The sequence below is a fragment of the Lasiosphaeria miniovina genome, assembly GCF_030549165.1.
Source record: "Lasiosphaeria miniovina strain SMH2392-1A chromosome Unknown B0T26scaffold_7, whole genome shotgun sequence".
NCBI classification, from domain to species: Eukaryota; Fungi; Ascomycota; class Sordariomycetes; order Sordariales; family Lasiosphaeriaceae; genus Lasiosphaeria; species Lasiosphaeria miniovina.
The window spans coordinates 1,921,219-1,937,175 of record NW_026848226.1 but is presented as its reverse complement, the minus strand read 5'-3'; the positions used below and the strand labels follow the sequence as shown (position 1 = coordinate 1,937,175).

At 53.5% G+C, this 15,957-nt stretch overlaps 5 protein-coding genes across 5 annotated transcripts; 1 reads left to right on the top strand and 4 right to left on the bottom strand.

Moving 5' to 3' along the window:
- Window positions 1–202: 202 nt before the first annotated feature.
- B0T26DRAFT_455785 (uncharacterized protein) lies at window positions 203–938 on the top strand. Its single transcript, XM_060435124.1, has one exon. The coding sequence runs from the start codon at window positions 320–322 to the stop codon at window positions 737–739; it is 420 nt and encodes a 139-aa protein (XP_060291555.1). The 5' UTR covers window positions 203–319; the 3' UTR covers window positions 740–938.
- Window positions 939–2,030: 1,092 nt separating this feature from the next.
- B0T26DRAFT_680142 (60S ribosomal protein l15) lies at window positions 2,031–2,887 on the bottom strand (the record flags this gene model as incomplete). Its single annotated transcript, XM_060440452.1, has 3 exons — window positions 2,031–2,398; window positions 2,506–2,662; window positions 2,801–2,887. The coding sequence occupies 3 exons, from the start codon at window positions 2,885–2,887 to the stop codon at window positions 2,031–2,033; spliced, it is 612 nt and encodes a 203-aa protein (XP_060291554.1).
- Window positions 2,888–3,251: 364 nt separating this feature from the next.
- Window positions 3,252–4,756, bottom strand: B0T26DRAFT_726653 (uncharacterized protein). The gene is made up of 2 exons (XM_060442830.1): window positions 4,160–4,756; window positions 3,252–4,108 (listed from the first exon to the last, which is right to left on the bottom strand). The coding sequence occupies exons 1-2, from the start codon at window positions 4,342–4,344 to the stop codon at window positions 3,607–3,609; spliced, it is 687 nt and encodes a 228-aa protein (XP_060291553.1). The 5' UTR covers window positions 4,345–4,756; the 3' UTR covers window positions 3,252–3,606.
- A 1,098-nt stretch (window positions 4,757–5,854) lies between these two features.
- Window positions 5,855–8,635, bottom strand: B0T26DRAFT_655316 (uncharacterized protein; the record flags this gene model as incomplete). Its single annotated transcript, XM_060438617.1, has 3 exons — window positions 5,855–6,464; window positions 6,517–7,198; window positions 7,228–8,635. The coding sequence occupies 3 exons, from the start codon at window positions 8,633–8,635 to the stop codon at window positions 5,855–5,857; spliced, it is 2,700 nt and encodes an 899-aa protein (XP_060291552.1).
- A 5,050-nt stretch (window positions 8,636–13,685) lies between these two features.
- On the bottom strand, window positions 13,686–15,587 carry B0T26DRAFT_726637 (scaffold protein Nfu/NifU N terminal-domain-containing protein). Its single transcript, XM_060442829.1, has 2 exons — window positions 14,485–15,587; window positions 13,686–14,334 (listed from the first exon to the last, which is right to left on the bottom strand). Exons 1-2 carry the CDS (start codon window positions 15,322–15,324, stop codon window positions 14,179–14,181), a joined length of 996 nt encoding a protein of 331 aa, XP_060291551.1. The 5' UTR covers window positions 15,325–15,587; the 3' UTR covers window positions 13,686–14,178.
- Between the last annotated feature and the right edge of the window lie 370 nt (window positions 15,588–15,957).

Sequence of the window (15,957 nt, the reverse complement as noted above, 5' to 3'; positions counted from 1 at the left end):
ATGGACATAGAGCCTTTTTTCGCCCGACCTCTTTTCCTTTGTCGTTTCGGGATTTTCTTTTGCTCTTTTCTTTTTTCCTCGTCATCTTCCCGGCCTCTTCGCAGATTTTCGATCCTCCCGGACACTAGTATTCGCGCATTTGCCCACATAGCAATCACAGATCTCTTTTTGTCTTCGAAAAGGACTGGGCCCCATGGATACTTTTAGGCTCCTTTGTTGTTCTCCCCGGCATCACTTGGCCCGTTTATTTTTCCTTCTTCCTCTTGGTGCCCGCCGTTGGACACCGCGTACAATATGGAGGCGATGGACTTTTTAAGATATGGTTGTGGATAAGAAAGGGAGGGGGGGACAGTTGGCGGAGACGGAGACGAGAGAACGGAGGCTAGAACCTGGTGATAGTGGTGTGCGAGAGGGGGTGATGGGGAAGGAAAAGCACAAATCTGCTTTCTCGATCCGGCCGGACCCTGTTCTCCATCTTGAGTCTCTTGATTTCTTCTCGAGAAAGCCAAATGGGGGATTTGGTTCGGCAGGTATTTTATACGGGGTGTTTCTTCTTCCTCCCGTCCTCTTCTTCTTAATAGCTCGGCTCGTCTGCTTCGTGCTGCGCTGTTCTTTTAGTTTGGGGCTATCGGTTCTTCGGTTCTTTTGCTACAGGACCGTATGGCTGCTATTATTACTATTACTATTCCCGGATTTATCTGACTGCGATGGTGACGTTGGTTGTGGTGATTTGTGGTGATTAGTGTGGCTGCGGTGACGGTTGGCAGAAGTTGTTTCGACTGTTGACTTGTAGTTTGTTGCTTGAAGTTGCGTAATAAAGCGCGCATGCCTTCTACTTGCTTTTTTTTTTTCCTATCTCAAAGTATTTCAACTCTCTCGGGGTGATTATGGCGCGACAGAAATTGAAATAGCAAAGGTTATTAATTGCAATTATGCCATGTTTTGGCTCACCTGGAACTGCTTTGGTTTTATTCGTGATTATTTTCATGTAAGAGGAACGTGAGAATACTTTGTCTTTCTCTCCCTCGTGTTGTCCGCCAATAGTAAATCTCAGCCGGCCATGAGCATCTACAATGGGAGTAGGCAGATCATGCTTATTTATCGAGAAAGCATGGGGGAGGCGGTCACCAGCACATACTTAGGCACTATATACGGGCCTTGTACAAACATACAAGGGGACGAACACAAAATATGTCTAGTTATTATCCTCAAACTCTCATCCTCCCACCCCTGGCTTCAAATCCAAGCGATGTACCGGGTAGACTGGGTAATATCGTTTACATTGTCGTTTACCTGTCTTTTCCCAGCATGTGCCAAGTCCCCCCATAAATCAACCACACGGTGTGTATATTCAACACCCCCCCTACTTGCTTCTGGTAAGATCATATTCCATGCTGCTTGGATGTTACTCGCCCAAAAACCGCCTTGCGTCGTGAACAATCGGCAAAGAATTTAAACCTATGAATCTTCACGGAGACAGGCCAGGGTCTATGAAAAGCGCCTCTCAGGAGTGAAGATAGGGAATACGACGTCGATACCGCGAGGCTGTCCAGGGATGCTAATGGCAAGCAAAGAGTGTAACCATTTACGAGCCAAGATCTACGATAGAGCAGAAACGGAACACGGGCAATACCAGCTCGACAAATCTCACGATGACTGCACTAACAGACAGGGATCAAACCGCATACACAGTACACGGGCATGTGGAAATAAAAGGTGACCAAGGTCTTGTGCTTGGCGAGATATCATTAACCCCCCCGTTACTCCATAAACAAGTCAGAAAATCACATGGGAAAGTGTGAGCGCGTCCTAAGGCATCATAAGCGCCGCTGAAGGCACCAGTCCATTTTTGTTGGGCTAAGTCGTAAGTCCCACCCCAATGCTCCCGAATATCAGCGCAATTCTGTGCCATCCCTCCACGGTCAAGAAAGAAGCCAGCATGCCCGATACACCACTCAACTGCAAGAAACAGCAGAACACCCAGTATCGAAACACTGCCGCTTCTTTCATCAGGCCCCACGCATCCCCATCTAACGGTATCTCCAGAGAGACAGGGTGTTGTGGCGCTTCCAGGTCTTTCTGCGGCCAGCCTTGGTCTTGTTGTAGCGATGGCCCTTGTTGAGACCGCGCGAAGCCTTGCCAGTGGCGGTAAGACCACGAGCCTCGCGATGCTTGTGGACGGGGGCGACGATCCAGTTGATGCGGGGATCCTTGCGGATGGCCTTGTGCTGGGGGTCGACGAGGATGACCTCGTAGTACTTGTAGGTCGAGTCCTGGTTGATCCAGTACGAGTTGAGCACGCGCAAGTTGGCGCAGCGGCGGCCGACACGCTCCTCGGCGGTGGCCTTCAGCGAGCGCTGGTACTTGAGCTGGTTCACACCCTGGTTGGTGGGCTTGCCTGTGCAGAGGGAATGCGGTCAGCGGCCCATTCCCAAAGTCGAAATCTGCTCAATTCCAAAGCAATTGAAGCCCCCGGAATCAGAGAAAGGGTCAGAATATTCTTACCGAAGGTGGCACCCTTGGACACGGGCTTCTTGCGGCCACCACGGCGAACGCGCACGCGATAGATGACATAGCCCTGCTTGGCCTTGTATCCCAGGCGGCGGGCCTTATCGGGGCGGCTCGGCTTGGACGCACGGTGGATGACGTTCAGCTGACGAAGCTATATTGATGCACTCTCAGCAAATGTTCAACGAGTGTATAGCAAGAACGGGTTAGGCATGTTTGCTCATCAACGAAAAGATTTCGTCGATGGAGGCAATCAAGCCGGTACCGTCCACAGGTATTTGTTCCAACTGACCTCCCAGCAGCGAACGCGAAGAAGAAAGCGAATGACATCGCTCTGCTTCTTCTTCTGAAGCTCCTCAAGATATTTTAAGGCGCCCATCTTGTATCTGCGATGGCGGGGGGATTAGCTTTCTCTCAGAGCGAAAAGTGGTGCCCTTTGTGCAATTCAGGAATTGGTTCGAGAGAGACAGATGCTGTTCAGATAGCTTGATGAATGGAGATTTACTGACCAGAGCCCCGGAGTTGAGTTCCTGTCGTTAGTACGGTGGCGGGAATCCGACGGTGTTCGTGATCGGGATCGTGAGACGAAGTTCAAAAATTCCCGGGAATTTCGACAATTGTGAGGGAGAAAGGAGCAAGCCCTAACGACTGGGTGGAGGAGCTAGCCCCACTTTGACCAAGCACAAGGTGGTCCGTGTGTTCACCACTTTCTTCATAAGTAGTTCAGCCCCACCAACCGCCAAGGCTTTCAGCCGGAGCTTGCATTCCATACTGACCTAGACTTGTCCCAGCACGATCACGCGATTACAACCCGTGGCAGACTATCACTACAACGGACTTGGACCTAACTCGCAGTGATTTTTCTCGTCATGGCAACCAACCTCTAGGAAGCGGAGCTCCTTAGTCTATCTGACAAATGCAGCCTATGAATTAAACAGAAGCAAGTTGTATCTTTCTTGTTCATGACTTCTCGCACATGGCGCCTTTTTTCTTCCTCATACTAGAATAAATGCAAAGCGGCAATCCAGACATCTGCTGTAACAAGTAACAGATGAAAAGCCTCTTCCATACCTGGCCCAACAAGCGAGCCGCTTGTCTTCAGCTCTGCTGGCTTTGAGAGTCGGTGTCTCGAGAAAGGGGCAGCGTTCTCACTACGCTCATGAGAGCCTTCAGCTGAGCGTGAGCTGTTCGGCCCCATGTCCCTTCCCCGGCCTCCTTCGTAGTATTGTCGAAGAGGCTCATTGCGATATCCTCGGTCTCTGACATGTCGGCCTGCGCTGGGATGCGGCCGTTGGAATGCTCTTCTGCGGGACTGATGATATTCTCTGCGAGCCTCTCTCCGTGCTGCTTCCCGTAATAGAGTAGCCGGTCCATCTTCTTCTGGTCTTGCCTCCATGCTTCTCGAGGAACAGTCAGCTTGGGTTGCTGTGACTCTTTATCTGCAATCTGGTAGAGCTTCAGGATGGCACGGCTGAGATGAATAATCTGCTTCGTCTGCTGGAATAGCGGATTATCTTTCATATTGGAGTTTCCGGCCGCCGTCTTTAGACTGCGGTACACGCCGGCCAACTCATCATAGTGAACATCATGAGATCCGTGTCTTTAGCAGTGTCAGCAATGCTTTGAGTAGAAATAGGATTGGGGTTCTTACAGATCTTGCTTGTATTGTGCCAACGCGGTAAGGACATTGTCTCTTTCCTTCTCGGCCTTCGCCTTGAATTCCCGGACGAACTCCTTGGAATTATTGTTTAGGTCTATCAAGTTCTGTTCAACTGTGACCGAAATCTTAGATGTGCTATTGCCGAACTGTGAGTAAATCAATGCAGGTGGGAACATCTCCAAAGAGCGCTTCCGTACCGACCACCTAGGAAATCGACATTATCTTCGCCCTCTTCGGTATTATTCGCACGCTTTTGACCATTTCGCGCTCTTTTCACGGGACCCCCCTGATTATCTGGGAGTTCGTCGCTTTCATCTATGACGATCAGTGGTATCTTCGGGGCCCGAGAGCCTTTTTCACGCAATGCAGTACTAGTATTGCCCGAGCCATTGCCCTCTTGCTTTCGCTTTGCCGCCATAGAAAGGTACTCGTGTTCTGGGTTAATAACGGGGGTGTGATGAGACAAGTCGTGTTCGCAGGAGTGCAGTGAAAAATTGAAACAAGGCTTCGATGTCGAATTGGAGTCCACGCCAGTAAAAGGAAGCACACAGTTATTTATTTCAAAAACCGACGCTCAACCAATACCGCCACCTAAATAGGCAATCGTTCGTCTGTCGCCCCTTCTACATTTTCCATCACCACGAAGCGTTAGGGAAAGTGTGCCTGTGGGACTTGCCGATACTACTGGGGCGTACCAAGTGCGGCACGAGTATAAGTTAGGCGACCATCTGGCTGGCACTTTCCAATATTATGAGAATCAAACAGGTTAAAATTGGCTCTTTCATCAAACGATGCTCGGGGATTTGGCAATGAGGTTTTTAAATTAACTGCGTTATAGATAGACCCCCGGATTGGAGACGTTAGGTACGATTTTAGAGGTGGGTCGACCAACTTCAACTATGTTGGGGTTATTCTAATGGGACATGACGAGAAGAATGGTAGCCCGGGCATCGAATGAAATCAATATTTCAACTAGGCCTGACGCATTCTTAAACACAAGACATTATAAACTGCCAGGAAACATGTACATACTACTGGCAGTGAGAAAAAAGACGCGATGAAATTTCTTGTAGTGCCCTTTACATACATTCGATCCCTAGCCAAGCATAAGTTCCCTTTTTAGTATCAAATTACACCGCGCCCGTGCAAAGTCCTCTCTGTCTATGGCAAGTCTTCCATTCGTGAAAGGAAAAAAAAAGGAAACGAAAGAATTCAGGTCGATGCCCGCAGAAAGGGGAGAACGACCACCGCGCTAGGAGGACCATGGCCAATCAGGGCTAAAACGCAGAGCAGATATAAAGTCTCTTTCTCTAGTTGCCTTGTCTGACAACCAACCGTTCGGTCTTTCCCAACCACCGCTCAAACCGACTGTGACTGAAGGGATGAAGTACTGAAAGCAATCTTGGGGCTGTCCCACCCCGAACCAAAACTGTCGACCAACGCCTCCAAGGAGATGACCGCCTCTGCGGAACCGTATTGTAGTCTTGGACATTTCCCATTGCCTCGTATGGAAGGATCGACCATCCATTGTCTTTTTGTGCCGTAGTAGTCTTTCTTCTTTTCTGTATCGCAAGTCCAAGATGAGCGAATCATGTTGCCTGCCGAGCATGTGAACACCGACATGCATCAAATAAATACGATTATAAAGGCATTAAATAAAAATGCCGGTGCCAGCGAAGAACCCCATCAACGTGAGTTCAGTGAAAGGCCATGGAACGCCCCTACCCAATCGTTCTGCTGTCCAAGGGCCGGGACAGCCTGGTCATGTTGCGCACCAGCTGCAGATTGAGGCGTCGGGAAGCGGCCTACACGCGCCGCGTAGTCCCCGCCGCTCGGGAAAGAACCCGTGTACGAGTCTGGATTCTGCATCATGCCAGGAGCAAATGGCAAAGCACCTGGTCGAGCAGTATTTCCGAACGTGCTGTAGTGGTTGTATGGATAGTTGCCCACTGGGTAACCAGGCGCGCCTGGTACGACGGCTCGATCAGAACCGTATGCCACAGGAAATGCCGAAGGAGCGCCGCGACTTGGTTGAGCCGATCCAGAATAGGCCGCTTGTGGCTCTGGCTGTGTGTTCTGCCGACGCTCAGCTGTACCGGACCCTCGGCCAACCCCGACTGCGCCGGGGCCAATGCCGCTCGGCGCCTGCAACCCCAGTGCCGGGCTGGCAAACGAGGCTGGGTTGATCGCTGACATCCAAATTCGCGTCTTGTAGATCTTGAAGAGATCGGTGACAAGAGAGTTGAAGTTGATATACGAATCGGCAAAGTAGTAAAATGTCAACTTCTTCCAGTCCCTGCATCTACCGTTAGCCAGTCATTCTAATAAGAGATGTCCAGGGAGCTTACATCTGGAACTCAGCGTCCAGGATCTCCATGTTGAGGCCGTGCTCCTTGACCTTCTGCATGCAAACACGCTTCGCCTTGGCCTCATTACCCTCCTTGTCCCGCAAGGCGTGGATCTCATGGCTTTGCGCAAGGCGCTTGATCAGCTTTGGCTTCAGCTCGCCTGATGCGGGCTCTTGCATATGATGCTGGCTCGGGGGCCCCATGCCGCCAACGGCGCTCGCTTGAAGTCCGTTGGATGTGGTCGCGACACCACTACCGGAACCCTCTTGTGCAGCAGCTGCGTTCTGCGAGTACATTATCAGCCACCTATAATGCTCCTCGGCGTAGTGCTCCTTGTAATCTTTGGCGGTCTGCCAGTCGATGTTGCTCTTAGCAACAGTCCCCAGGTCAGTGCCACGATCAGCCTCCACTATCACCAGGTCGCCAGGCTTAACGTTCAGTCCTGTGCCTTCCTGTATATAGAACACATCGGCTCTGGCACATTTGAAGAGGACGACATAGAGGGACTGATTATGTCGTGGCTGTGACATCCCATACATATTGCGATGCGGCGACGTAGGTCTGTTGGAATAGCTGTTGTGGAGTGTAGCGTATGGAGATGGATATTGACTGCCATATCCTGGCTGTCCAAGAGGCTGCTGGGGCCCGGCAAGGTTGGCACCGCCATTGAAGTACGCCGAAACTAGCAAAAGTGTCAGAAGTGGCAATAACTTAACGTTCTGTGGTTCTTGCCTTGACTGGATACCGGATAGCCATGACTATCGGGGTAAGCGCTTGGAAACTCCTGCGAGTGAACTCCATCCTGAGAACCGGGCTCATGCGACACACCCGACTCTCCAATCGAGCTAATGGAACCTTGCCGAGTTGGCACATCGGCAAACGAGTGTCGTCTACTCTGAGGGAGGTCTCCCGATCCGCCGAAACCAAGCGAGCTTTGCCAGAAGCCTTTCTTCACATTCTCAAGCTTTCTGTTCTCCACAAGGAATGGCGACCAGAAAGGGCCCGCACCGTATTCACTCATCCTTCTCGCAAGGCTTCTCTTGGCGGCCAAATCAGAACCGTCGTTGGCTTCATCGTGTTCATCGATGGCATAGTCTGATTCCTCCGGGACGGCCTCCTGCAGGTATCCGTTTCCCAACCCGTAGGCGGCCGCAGTTGAAGCCCGGGGTCTGAGACGGGCATTCTGGTACTGCTGCTGACGCAGCATGGCGTTTTCACGCGTGAGCATCTCGATGGTCTTGGCCGCCTCGGCCGATTGGTGCTGGCTTCCTTGCAAAGAACCGACGCTGTCATCATCGTCGTCCTCGTTCACTTTGCCTAACATCGTGCCGTCATTCGCCATTTCACTCAACATGCTAGGTCGAGAAGGGCGATGCTGTAGGCCGGAGTGCGGAATGGGCCGGCCTCGAGCCCCTATAACTGTGGATGGCCCCATAGACGTGGCCGTCGTCTCTGGTTCGAGCTGTCCTACCGAGTAAGACTGCGAGCGGTACGTCTTGGGAGTTGGATGAAGAGGTATAGCGAATGGGATCTGGGAATTCGGACCCTCTCGAGGAGCAGGCGAAGTGTGCGTCAGGCCACCCTCACCGCCGAAGAAGGAATTTCCCGAGCTTCCTGGGGGGATAGTTGACGTCGGAGAAGGCAAGACCTCGGCCAGCCGAGATGGTGGCTCCTTTCTCTCACTGTTCCAGATGCCGGTCCCCCATGGGAAAGAAGCGGGGCCAGTATGGCCTCGGCCAAGAACAGCAGACGATGCAGAGTGTGCGCCCCAAGCCCCAGCTCCCGACTCGGCCGACGGAGTGCTCGGGTGGGAGGTGGTTGGCGACATTGAGTTACTTGCGAAAGATCCTTTTCTTGGGCGTGGCAGCGGCGGCTGGGACGTATCGTTTAGCCACGAAGCTCGGCGAACGGGTTTGGGAGGCTGCACAGAAGCTGGTAAGGTTTCTTGGCGATGAGGATCCGCCTCGTCATCTGAGCTTGCCAATGCTTCCGAGTCGGGAGTGGACCTTCGCGCATTCAGCTTGTCCAGCAATATCGCCTGGCTGCTTGGCGCGACCGCCGCGAAGTTGCCTTGGCTGGGCTTTGACTGTGCGCCAGGCTTAACGTTGCCAGAGCTCATGATCTAGATCAAAACTAGAGTTTCGGTCACACCAAGCCTGCTTGCCTGTGCAAAATCCGCTTCGGTTGATCTATACAATCGAGGAAGGGCAACGCTTGGCTACCATTAGTTTCGCTGACCTAGATCTCGACAGACAAGACCTTGAGTCGGTGCACCGACAAATAGGATGAGGACCGAAGCACCGTTCAAGAACGGTATATCGTTATGTGAAAGCCGCGATAAATGTTGATCACAGCTGGTCTAGAAGTGGTCTTGTTAGTTTAAGATCAGAAATAGCGAGGAGCGTCGAGTTTGAGCAATATTAATGTGACGCATGTGCCGGGGGCACTGGTGCACGGGAGCCCGTGAAATGAACCCAGAGTTCGAACTGAAGAGAAGCGAGCAGAGCGGTCTCGTGCCATGCTGAGGGCAGACAGAGATTTCAGGGTTGCTCTTTTAGAGTAAAGGTGATGCGTGACCACCGCCGTGACGTGGCGGGGGAAGGGGAGGGGCTAACTTACAGGAGTCAAGGTAATATTAGGTCTATAGACGGGGTATCGCGCAAAACTACAGTTCTTTCAAGCCAGGTCGATCCGATTGTAACGTGATAGGAAACGTTCTCTCCCAAGAACACAACGAGCCTCGAGGTTGAGCCGAGCCGTCGTTTCGAGCCGCCGTCAACGGAGAAACACTTGGCCCAGGGCGCGCCAAACCGCACACCTCTTCTCCAGCAAGCCTTGCAGACAAATGAGCCGAGGGGAAGACGCAGTAAAAGACCGATCCTAGGTAGGGCGAAGTAGCCAGACAGACGAGGTTGGGAATGGAAGGTTGAAGACCAATTATTCGCACGCGGGTTGGCTTAGAAGTGGTGGACGGATCGGCGACTAAGGCGCTGCGGCTCAGCTGGGTGGTTGAATATTGGATGCGACAGCTCTAAACGCGACCTACCATTGCCGTCGCGAACCGCACAACAGTGGAGGCTCGGGCAGAAGCGACGGGCGACGCTGTGTCGGCGACCGGGCAGACTGAAGGCTTCTTTCTGGCGGGAGTAGGGGCGAAAACCGGGCATTCGCCGCCGTCGAGCCGTGGGATAGGACGGAGGTAAAGGGGTGGAGAGGAAGAGACGGACGGGAAGGAAGCGAAAAGATGCGTTCGAAGTCTAGGGATTGATGCGCGGCGAGGTTGCAGGTAGGCAAGTCAGGTCCAGGGCAGGTAGGTAGGGTAGAGGTAAGCAGCATAGGGTTGAGGTGTGAGCGGGGAAAGCTGGTAGCACGTTACTCGTTAGTGGCTGGATCCCGGCCGCCAGGCTAGACTAAGCCAGGCCAAGTCACTCAATACGTTGACGCCGTGGCAAAAGTTAATTCAGTTTTGCTCCCCGCTCGCGGGAAGGTTCGGTGCTGGGTTGCCCGCCTGCTGCTGCTACTGCGAAGTGCCAGGTGAGGTGCTGCCTCTCCGCCGGACCTGGGATGGAATTCTGCAGAGGCCGCGTGCGGGCTGCCGTCTTTTGTCAGTGGTCGATGGGTGACGGCGGAGACAGCGGGCAACTCTAATGCGCGGCAATGGACGGGGAACAAAGACGGCCTCCACAGTACGCACCATATGTTTTAAGACTCGATTGCTGAGCTTCCTTGGACGAGAAAGAACACTGGGAGCCCATGTCCAAGGGTGGGGCGAATTGGCAAAAAGGACGATGGGCGGGAACTTACAACCATGGAAGACGGGAGAGGGTCAACGTCTACGGCCAGATGAGAGGTGAGGTAGGTGGTCATCAGGATGGCGTTCGTGGTGGTTGTGTGTGTGCTTGCTTCCATTGATTGTTCAGGCCAAGCAGACGCAAAGTAGCCATTTCTGGGGTGTGAGCTGCCTTACCCAGTCACCGGGCTTGCCAGCCCGGTCAAGCAAATTTGACGACGATGCCAGAATCCCGTCAGCACATCCTAGCGCGGGACTCTCTTGGATTGCATGGAGTGTATGCACATCTTGACCATGTTGTATTTTCCGTATGGATGGATCTCTGATTGATTGTGCATCAAACAACCCATTCCCATTCCCATCCCACCTGCCCCTTTTCCAAGCCACTACTTACCATCCCGGCCCTCTCCTCATACACTCCCATCCCATCCATCGACACTAGAGAGACTCGAATGCCTTCTACCTTAAGACACCCCCCTACTTTGAACATTCGAGGCGGCAGAGGTTGACGATGCTTGGCAGCGGGGAGCGGCTTAGGGCTTCCGAGCACTCGGTGGGGCCTCGGGTTCCCAGCCCACGCCTCAGTGCTCCCGTTTGCTTTGCATGGAGGGAAGGCACTGAACGCGGAAGCTGCAACCTGGAAGCCACGGTTCCTGGTTGACGTGCCTGCCTCCACTGCAATGAGGTTTAGGCTCCCCATCCCATCCCGTCGACCCCCCTCCATCTCCCAGGGATGGGTTCAATGTCACCACCCGTGTCGCTGTGATCCGCATCGAGGCCAGACGGGCATTTCTGTGGTTAATGTGAGCGATTCTGGCCTTTATGCTTTCCTCACAACCGCTTTCTACAACATTGTAGGTGTCTTGTTGTTGAATTATTCTGACCTAACTACTAGTACAGTACAGATGGATGCCTGACTTAATAATCCAGAATGGAAGGCGTCCTTTTGTCGATACGGCGGCGGCTGCAATTTCTTTCTCCACAGCCCAGGATGGAGCTCTTCGGCCCATGACGGATTCCCCTCACAGCAGCTTGCGACCCTTTAAGTGGAGAGCAGTTTTCCGCATATCGGTCGGTCGGTAATGCAGCGCCGAAAGCGTTAGGGTATGTGTGTCCAAGTACTACAAGCTTGCATCCGCAATGCTAGACCAATCTATGGATTATGGTGCGGAGGGCCATGAACTTGCCATTTCGGGGCTCTGGAGACCGCAACGCTATCACAACGGCTCCGTCCCTGCGGAGGACCAATATCCTTCTCGACGAGACTCCAGGCTCTTTCACCTGGAGTTGGGCCGGTTGGGATATGCTGCCACTGGCCAGGACGCGAATTCGAGCGAAACGAAATCCAACTATCGGCATAGCCGGCGATCCTGTGCTTTGTTTCAAAGACGGACGCTCCAGCCGTCTCTCGGTGATCTTGCCTCAACAAATTCGCGATGCAAACACCTGATTATAACTAGAATGAAAGGAGGCCGGTTTCTACACCATTGGGGCTCCTGAAAATCATCAACCACCGGCTTGGATGAACCCACGACCAACCTGCCACGACCTGGATGTGGTTGATCCCGCCTCCAGCGTGCAGAATGGACGTCTCCACATACAATTTATGACACAAATGCGCGGTTGGGGACACATTTGCTGGAGATGCAGGCGGCCTAAAAAGGCATTGGAAATGCGGCCCCCGTGCCCTAGCTCAAGCTTCGAGCGGCCATGCCCGTTCCTCCTCTTGCTCACAAGACCGAATGCCTGGCAGGAAGGACCCCCAAAGCATTGTCCCCTGCTCTGGCCCCTTCTAGCTAGTGCCAGTGCCAGATGCTCGACGAGTCTCGACCCTCCGCAAAAAAGGCCAGGCTGGTCAAAATTCAAGAAGAGATCAGGAATGCCGTGTCATGTCGTGCAACCGCACGCTGATGGACGTTGTAGCCCAGAAACCCCTGTGGCCAATGATGTTGCCGGCTGTCTGAGTGGCTGGCTTTGCTCGCGAGGGTGAATTGGTGGGCAAAACCCACGACGATGCTCTCGAATCTCTCTGGGCCGTCCCATAAGGAGACGCTCGCATACAGAATGACGGATGAGAGGGGTAAAGGGAAAAGGCTTGCGGAGGCCAACGGCTGCAACACATCACGCGCCCCAAAATTGATGGCGGCCGTCATGATAGCTTGCTGCTGCTGCTGCTGCGCTGTCGCATGTGCGTTCGGTTACCCTCCCACCGTGCTCAACTCACCACTAACAACTGTTAGTCAACCCTGCGTCGCGATGATATCGCATACCTCCACAGAGAGCTCTGACCACCTCCTCGCCCGGTGCAGCTGGATGGGTCATGAATGGATGGATGGATGAAGCCTTGCAATCTCGATGCGAGTGCTCCGCCCGCACCTAGTCATCTCTCCCTTCCCCACTGGAGCACTCATCGTCATTCATCTGTCACTCTTTGGGCCAGAGCGAGAGAGGCGAAGACGCAGATGCCAGTGTCGGTACGGAGTTTGTATGTGTGTGCACTAATTGCAGAAAAACTAGCTACACAGTGTCGTGCATAAAATAATATGCCCTGTTGAAGGGAGTTGAACACCAAGGGAATCCGCAGGACGGACGACCTAGGCCCACTATCAGCCTAAACTGGAGTCGAAAGAGTCCCGCCGTCCACACACAGGAAAGATCAGGAAACCCCAGATTTTAATGTGCGAGCTGGCATGCCACTCCCCCCTCTCCACATCCCGCCCTGGAGCTCAAAAATGAGGGGAAGCGCCATGCTGCTCCGCGCCATGGATGCCATAGGGTTCCGTCTTATCGCCCGTACCCCGCGGGCTATCACTGGTTGGCTGTTACCTTTAAGGTCGCGGCGCAGCACAAGCGATTCGTCCAGGGGCTTTACCCCGGATTCTCGTTCGACTTCGGGGCAGCTGGGCCCACCCGTGTCTTTCGGCTGGCGAGACAAACCATGTTCGACAAGCTCCGACAAAGCCCTGGGGGGTTTCCTCTCCGAACTTTAATGTACGGCTTCAGGGTTCAAGGATGCAACACAGACGCAGGTTATTGACATTGCACCTTGCCAAGGCACCATGCCCAATTCCAATTTGATGTTTTGGCACCTCTTGCGATCTCAACTTATCTAGATTAAAGGGGGTCGCACAACGCTTGCTTGTGTCTAGACGGCTAGCTAATTTTTACGTGTTTCGTGTGTTAATATCGTACCAACTATTTCCCCTCTCCCTCTTTTCTGTTCTTTTTTTTTTTTTTTTTTCAACGACGATCTTCCCACGCTGCCGTACCGGAAAGGCATGAATGAGAATTGCCGTGCCGAAAATGTTTCTTTGGCCGCCAGGCGCGCACGAGAACGAAAGCTTGGCGGCGAGGGGTATGGTGAGAGAACCAACGACACACGTTCCTGCAACAGTAATCATTTCCACGGCGGACAGCGAAAATAAAATCAACTATGCGCGGCTGGCCGCGATATGACTAGCAGGTAGTGATACTGTAAACTGTTGCGAGTTCAATTGCGCTCTTGTGTCTGTCCAATTCAACTCGGGGCCTCAGCTGTTTGAACTGTTGGGAGCGCAGATGGAGAACAAAAGAAATATATACCCTCGTCCCTAATGGTTCTGTATACAGAATCCATCGGCCCAGATGTACAGCTCCTGTCACGCACCTCTCCAAAGCGAGAAATATGCTGCGGAGAAAAGACTGCCAATTGCCCGCACCAGTCAATCTATCTGATACTGGAGATGCAGCCATTTTTGGCCTAGCGAGGTCTGAGAACCAAACAAAGAGTACAGCCAAGCAGTGGCAATGAATGGTGAGAAAGGGGAGTCCAAGACTTGGTTCATCAAAGATGCGTAGACACCGAATCTATGTCTAAGCACGCCCCCTATCAATTACCCGGGAACAGTGTCGAGAGACCCCTTTCCTACAGTAGAAGGAGGAGCTTCTCCTTTCTTGACCTTGAGCTTCTCCTCAAACTTTGCGAACTCCTGCAGGGAAATTTCTTCTTCCTGGTCCAGAACCTGCTGGACACCTTGGACCTCCTCGATCTGCGGAAGCGGGCTATTTAGCTTGCGCTCACCAATAAAGAGGATGTTGGACGTATTTGCCCGAGAAAAGGGGCTGAGGAGGGGGCGCTGTGACACAAAAAGGGGGGCCAACGGGTCCAAATAAGGGGGAAATGAGGGGGCAAAACCTACGTAGTGCATTAGCATGCCCTCGATGCCGTTCTTTAGTGTGACGGTGCTCGAGTCGCAGGTCCGGCAAGCGCCGCGCAGCTTGAGCAGCACCTGCCCGTTCTCGAAGCCGCGGAATTCGATGTCGCCGCCGTCGTCCTGGATGGCCGGGCGGATGCGCGTCTCGAGGAGCTCCTTGATCATGCCCACGACCTCGCTGTCGTTCTCGTTGTAGCTGAGACTGTCCTCGGCGTACGAGTTCTGGCCGTGGGCCTCGGCCTCGGCCTCATCGCCCTCCCTGCGCTCCGTCACGTTGACGATGGTCTGGCCCGACGTGATGGCCTCGGTGATGAGCGCAAACACCTCGGGCCGGATGTGCGCCCAGTTGGCGTCGGCCGCCTTGGTCACCGTGATGAAGTCGGCGCCGTAGAACACCGACGTCACGCCGTCGATGTTCATCAGCTGCGCCGCCAGCGGCGACGGGTACGGTGGAGCAATCGTCGATCGCGGGCTCATGTACTCGATGAAGGGCGTCGCCAGGCCCTCGGGCAGCACCCGGTGGTTCGGTAGGAATTTGAGCGCGTCCGCGTTCGGCGTGTTCTCCGTCTGGATGAAGATTGTGCGCCGGCCCCTACCCGCCGCCGCGGCGGGGCTTAGTGCGCCCCATGTTTCAATCGCTGGTCGTGAAAGTCGCGGTCGGGCACTGGAGCTGGTTGTGAGGGGCGCAGGGCGCGCGCTGGAGGTGTGGGCTTGCCGTGTAGCGGCCGCCTGCCGGAGGCGGAGGCATGTTGCGGCGGGGCGGACGGGTCGAGAGGCTTTGGGAACGAGAGGCGCGAGGCCTCGCAACAGCCTATCTGAAGGCATTTCCGTTATGATTTGCGGCTTTAATGGTCTGAGTTTAAGAATTCAGAAAAGGATACTGCGCTGCGTCGTCTTCGTAGGGTTTGTCGGGTTAAGCCTTTTGGCTCCTGTGGAAGGGGCGAAGTTAAAGTGAAAAAGGAAAGAGAAAAAAAAGCAATCAAGCTTCCCGGTCCGAGGATTGCCGCATTTGCGGCTGCGGCTGACAAAACGAGTCCCTTGGCTTGGCCCCCGATCCATCCGTTTGCCTCATTCAGCACTTGCAGATGTTCATTCGCGCTAAAAGCCCCCCCCCCCCCCCCCCCCCGAAAAAGTTTGCGTCATAGCTCCGCGACGCGCCTCCAACAAGTTTTTTATCGTCCCGAACCGCGCGTAAGGAGACGAAAAGAAACAGAAAGGAAACTGCACAACACCTCGATCACCAACTTCTCACTTTTTACTAGACAAGAACTCGGTTAGTAGCACACTAATCAATCAAGCCATCAGCATACAGTCTCTACGAATAGTTCCTCATTTTTCATCACCTGCAGCAGCGCCCCCGGCCAACGGGGGACCGTTGGGGATCGGCAGTCTGTCGTCGCATTTGATTGGCGCCGCTCCGTCTCTCAACTTCACCTCGTCCTCGGACATCGCAAGACA

Bases quoted from the DNA above. Each gene is read 5' to 3' on its own strand.
- B0T26DRAFT_455785 (XM_060435124.1), top strand. From the start codon at position 320: ATGGTTGTGGATAAGAAAGGGAGGGGGGGACAGTTGGCGGAGACGGAG.
- B0T26DRAFT_726637 (XM_060442829.1), bottom strand. From the start codon at position 15,324: ATGCCTTCAGATAGGCTGTTGCGAGGCCTCGCGCCTCTCGTTCCCAAA. The intron at 14,335-14,484 runs GTAGGTTTTGCC...CCGCTTCCGCAG, and splicing joins AGGGCATGCTAATGCACTAC to ATCGAGGAGGTCCAAGGTGT.
- B0T26DRAFT_726653 (XM_060442830.1), bottom strand. From the start codon at position 4,344: ATGTTCCCACCTGCATTGATTTACTCACAGTTCGGCAATAGCACATCT. The intron at 4,109-4,159 runs GTAAGAACCCCA...ACACTGCTAAAG, and splicing joins GCACAATACAAGCAAGATCT to ACACGGATCTCATGATGTTC.